The sequence below is a fragment of the Nuphar pumila genome, chromosome 3, assembly GCF_984573655.1.
Source record: "Nuphar pumila chromosome 3, dmNupPumi1.hap1.1, whole genome shotgun sequence".
Taxonomy (NCBI): Eukaryota; Viridiplantae; Streptophyta; class Magnoliopsida; order Nymphaeales; family Nymphaeaceae; genus Nuphar; species Nuphar pumila.
The window spans coordinates 49,147,687-49,153,692 of NC_143251.1; the positions used below are offsets into that span (position 1 = coordinate 49,147,687).

A 6,006-nucleotide genomic window follows, 5' to 3' on the forward strand; every position below is an offset into this window, starting at 1 on the left:
GATGCAGATGACGTTGCTTCAGCTCAGTTGTAGCTCACGTGGATTTGGTTGGGGAAAGAAGGTGGCCTCTCCCTTGCATCAACGACACCCAGTGAGAAGATTCAGAACCTCCGGAGGGAAAGAGGAAGAAGAAGAAAGGAGGAAGAAGGAAGGAGAAGAAAAGAGGAGGAATAAGAACCGGAGGGAAGAAGAGAGGGGTTGAGAAGAAGAGGGGTGCGTGTGAGCAAAGAAGGACCCCTCTCTCAAACCCCTATGTAGGGTATTTAAAGAGGAGTTTGCTACTAACTCCTATTAATTTCTACAAATTCCAAAAAAGAGCTTTTCTATAAAAATGTTTCTAAAAACTCCAAAAAAAAACCTACACTATTTACTAAACTACTAAGACTTTCTAAAAACTATTGTGCCTAATCTGAAAAAAAAATCTAAATCCTAAAGAAAAAATATGAATACTAATTTCTAAACAACACTAATTCGCAAAATTAACTTGCAATTTATGCTTTTTTTGATTTTTATCTTTTTCGCGTGTTTTCTCGAAACTAACAATAAATGTGGGATTTTAATGCAATTTCTTATTGGATCATGCATGAATTAATATGAATTAAATGCTAAAATAAATGCATAATCATTAACTATAGAAACCACTACCATCAACAAATTATTGATCAACCCAACCATTCTCTCAAAATCTTGAATATAGTACACCGCCAAGCTCGTTTTGGTGCAGCTTCATCGTTATTGACAAGCTGTCGTCCCATTGATATAAATGGACCTGTGCTTCATCTTTATTAATTGACTCTTATTAAATTGACCATGATGAATTCATCTATAGGGCCAGATTGGATAAAAACAACATACATCAACAAGGTCCTTTCAGATTGGATACGATGATGGGGTTAACATAGGGGATGAATACTGGAACAAAATTGGCGTGTTCAGGTCAGATCTTATAAAAGAACCTGGTCTAGCCTGAGCTCGATCTGTTTTGGGATGACCTAATTGAATGGATAGAGCATATTTGGTGAAAGATTAATTAGACCCGTGGGATTAAAAGCCAGCCCATAATAAATGGAGTGAAGATCAGGTCAAATTGTATATAACCACAGTTACAGGAAGCATTTTTTTACATGGGAAAACTCACTTTTCCTGGATGAAATGGAAGCTTTGAGAAACCTCTTTCAAAATATGAAAAACTCGATTCTCTTTAGTAGGAAGTTTGCTTTTTCTTCATTTCTTAAATCAGTTCCCTTTCACTTCTTTAAATTTTGCTCTAACTTTTTCCTTCTCATATTTTTCATATTAGAAAATTATTAAATTTTTTATAACAAGCTTACATGTTAGTTTTCTATCATTTTATATTTGTCTTCATGTTATTTATTATTTGCTTCCACCTGCGTTTCATATTGCTTTCTATGGGGTTTTCTTTTCATTTTTAATGCACTTGAATAATTGCTTCACGATTGTATCTCGCTTTCTGCTTCATATTACTTTTTGGCACTCGATTCCCAGCTTTCGCTTCATGCATCACCTCTCATAACCATTTTATTTCCTAGTAACTATGTATATAACTGTCATTGCTTATGCTCAATTCCCAATAAAAATGATGCATTCTCGCAAAAACCCACAAATATGTCAAAATTCTTCGCATGTCCAAAATCACTGATTCTAAACTTTTTAGAACCATTTTACCCTTCACAACATATGTGTGTAGACCTCCTGACATTTACAAAAATATGTTATAAACATCTGAATATCGAAGAGATTCACAATATATTTGTGCAGACCTCGTCACGTTCTCTTAAATATATTGTGAACCCTTGAATATGGTTAATATCACTTAGGAGATTCATAATATATTTGTGCGGATCTTCTCATATTTGCTAAATATATTGCAAACCTCCAAATATGGTTAAAATAACCGAAGAGATTCACAATGTATTTGTGTGAATCACCTCATGGTCGTCCAAATATATTGCAAACCTTCGACTATGGTTAAAATCACTGAGGAGATTAACAAGATATATATTTGTGCAAACTTTTCAATGTTCACCCCAATGTGTTGTGAACATCCGACTATGCTTAAAGTCATTGAGGAGATTCACAACATATTTGTGCGAACCTATACTTGTGTGAACATGAGAAGGTCCGTGCAAATATGTTGTTAATATCCTTTGTGATTTTAACCATATTTGGAGTCTCACAACATATTTGTGAGAACCCCCTCATGTTTGCACAAATACATTGTGAACCTCCTAATATGGTTAAAATTACAAAGGATATTAACATATATTTGCATGAACCTTCTCATGTTCACACAAATATATTACGAACCTCCAAATATGGTTAAAATCCATGAGAGGACTCACAACATAGTGAAAAAAAACACAAGTATTTATATGAGTATGAAATCATGTAACTATACGATGTCAAGATACTTTGTGCGACTGTCGAAAGGTCTATGCAAATATCATGTGAATATCTATAGTTTGATTTTAATCTTTTAAGTTCACAAGATATTTGTGTGAATGCCGGTAGGTCTGCACAAATATCATGGGAAACTCCTTTGATTGATTCTAATATTTAATTTTTCAAATATATTTGTGGGAAGGCCGACAGACTCACGTAAATATCATGTGAATCTCCTTAGTTTATTTTTTATCATATTTAGAGGTTCACAACATATTTGTGCGAATGTGAAGAGGTCCGCACAAATATGTTGTGATTCTTGTCGGTGATTTTAACAATAGTTGGAAGTTCACGATATATTGTGTCACACAAATATGTTGTGAATCTCTTCATTGATTTTAACCATATTTAGAGGTTCACAACATATTTGTGTGAGCGTAAGAAGGTCCGCACAAATATATTGTGAATCTTTTTTGTAATTTTAACCATATTAAGAGGTTCACAACATATTTGTGTGAACATGAGGAGGTCCACATAAATATATTACGAATCTCCTCGGTGATTTTAACCATATTAGGAGGTTCACAACATATTTGTGTGAATGCCAGGAGGTCCACAGAAATATGTTGCGAATTTTCTCAGTAATTTTTACTATATTCATATATTCATATATTCATATATTCATGTATTCATATATTCACAACATATTTGTGTGAATGTGTGGAGGTCTGTGCAAATATATTGTTAATCTCCTCAGTGATTTTAACCGTAATTGGAGGTTCACATCATGTTTGTGTGAATGTCAAGAGGTTCACAAAATTATGTTGTGAATCTCCTCGGTAATTTTTAACTATATTCGAAAGTTCACAACATATTGGTGCGAACGGCAGGAGATCCACCTAAATAAGATACAAAAGGTAAAATGGTCCTAAAAAGTCAAAAATCAACTATTTTGGAGATGCAGCGGATTTTGGCATATTTGTGAGTTTTTGTGAGAACATGTCATTTTTATAAGACTGAATTGGTTATAATACAATATGACCTCATATGCTCTCCGGTACTAAATGAAATTGGAGAAGCAAGACAATATTAATCAGGCCGCATCAGGAATTGGTCCAAGCTAGATGGATGTGGACACAGAACTGGCAAGAAAACTGGTCAGTAGTACTAAATTCTACCAAGTATGTCCATGAGTTTAGATGTAAAAATAAACTGGATTTGAACACTTAAAAGGGCCACTACTCACAAGTTTCGGATAGGAAGTGGGATTGGACCTAGACTTTAGAGCAACATAATCAACTTGAACATGGATCAGTTTATTTTCTAGGATCTTTAGACGATCTGGTTTCTCTAATGAGCTTGGAAGGCCGTGACATGAGTTTTGGTTGGATTGGCCAGATGGTGATCAGTCGACCACCAAACCACAAAATTAAAGTCTCCATGTGAAAAACCATACCTCTCTCTCCACCTTGGTGGCCATCACACCCACCCCCTTGGATAGTCGCTTTTAGGTTTATGTGGGCCATTATTGGACATGCGACCTGATCTAGCTAGCTCAGGCTGGGACTAATTCATATCCTTTAACTAAATGGGGATGACCAACTCAAGCCTATTTTTGCTAACGCAAGAAATTTTGAAAATTCATAGCTTAGGTGCGTCATACACGGAGAATTTCAGTCTTTGACAGTTTCTAAATGAATATTCAATACATATCCACTTCTACCGAACAGTGGATTTTGAATCCTGATTAAGATGGACCAACTATTACTGCGTCCTGATTAAAATTGAGATAGAGATAGAGAGAGACTCGCACTCACTCTCCATCGATGGAAATGAAGTAAGTCTATTTTTTATGATTAAAAGAAGGTGCATGGAAGTCTACGCGGCTTTGGTTAAAATTAAAAAAGAAAAAAGTCATGGTCATCACAGATAACTTGTAGCCACATTTTTTCTGGATGGTCGACGCTATCAACATGCAGTATTACGTTTACATGTTGGTTGAATATGACGACACTGTCGTATAAATATGGGGCCATGAAATATATGGATATCACTCATCCATTCATCTTTAATCCTTACAAGATCAGTTCCTTTCCATCAACTCGTTGTTTCTAAAGAGCTTTCCTAGTAGTCATGGGACGCTTCCTTCATTTCCTTGTGGTGACAATGGTGGCAGCAATGGCCTTGGCTGCCACTGCTTATCCTTCCAAATCATATGGTTGGGTTCCTGTCCCGAACGTTGAGGACGGCCATGTACAATACTTGGGAGAATTCGCTGTGAAAAGGTACGATGAACAGAATCATGCTTACCTTAAGTTCATAAAGGTGGTGGAAGCAGAAGTACTGGATCGTGGCACCGAGCATTACACATACCGATTGGTCATTAAGGTTCACAATGGCTATGCGGTAAACATTTACAAGAGTGAAGTCTTCCAAGATCTGTCGGCACCTGGCCAACCCCCTGTCCTCAACTTGGGTTACTTTATGCCACTGTAATCACAGACAGGGATTCAGCATCTTATATATGAATAGCTTTTACAAAATAAACAATGTGATAGAATGATACACATTCATTTGGAATAAAGCAATTCTATTGTGATATGATGATAACACATTCATTTGAATGTGATATGGAATAAACCAGTTGTTAACCCTATCCACGAAGAAAATTTGTGTATTTCAATTCTTTTGGAAGTGAAGGATATGACATGTTGGTGCTTATATGATTCTAGAGAACTCCTTTTTTTCTTTCTCGTTTTTGAAAGAAAAATAATCAGAATTTCATAAATCAAAAGTGAATAGATACATAGAGAATAACAAGGTATCACTTACATGCACTTTACATATAAACTGAAAATTTAAGCATAAAAGATTAATTTGTTTTAGGCCATTTGAAGTCGATCATTCGCTTACACTGTTGAATTTGATAGGACAGGGACCCAAAATTGTTATTGCATGTTGATTTGCATAACTGCTCTTGTGTAATAAGTTTTCTTCCTTGGTGGCCCTCTGAAATGGTGGAAATCTCGAATGGTGGTAATAATTTCTAAGTTATCTAAGAATGATCTTGTTAGAGGCCTACCTAGAATACCATATAAGAAGGACCACTTATGTGATGCTTGCCAAATGGGTAAACAAATCAAGAGTTCTTTTAAAGCAAAAGATATAGTTTCAACAAAACGTCGTCTTAAACTTTTACATTTAGATCTATTTGGACCATCTAGAATTCAAAGTTTGAATGGTAGCAAGTATGCTTTTGTTATAGTAGATGATTATTCTCGATTTACATGGGTGATTTTTCTAAAAAGCAAAAATGATGCTTTTTCTGAATTTTCTTAACTTTATAGAAGAATTACAAATGAAAAATCTACATCTATTATTACAATTCGTAGTGATCATGGTGGTGAATTTGAAAATGAATCTTTTCTAAAGTTTTGTGATTTACATGGTATATCTCACAGCTTTGCTTTTCCTAGAATGGCTCCACAAAATGAAGTTGTTGAAAGAAAGAATAGAACTTTGCAAGAATGTGCTAGAACCATGCTTCAAGATAAAAATTTACCAAAATACTTTTGGGTTGAAGCAATAAATACAACATGTTAT

At 35.0% G+C, this 6,006-nt stretch overlaps 1 protein-coding gene across 1 annotated transcript; it reads left to right on the forward strand.

Annotated features, from left to right (window-relative positions):
- Window positions 1-4,536: 4,536 nt before the first annotated feature.
- Window positions 4,537-4,899, forward strand: LOC149842852 (cysteine proteinase inhibitor 5-like). Its single transcript, XM_090000747.1, has one exon. It carries the CDS (start codon window positions 4,537-4,539, stop codon window positions 4,897-4,899), a length of 363 nt encoding a protein of 120 aa, XP_089856873.1.
- Window positions 4,900-6,006: the final 1,107 nt, after the last annotated feature.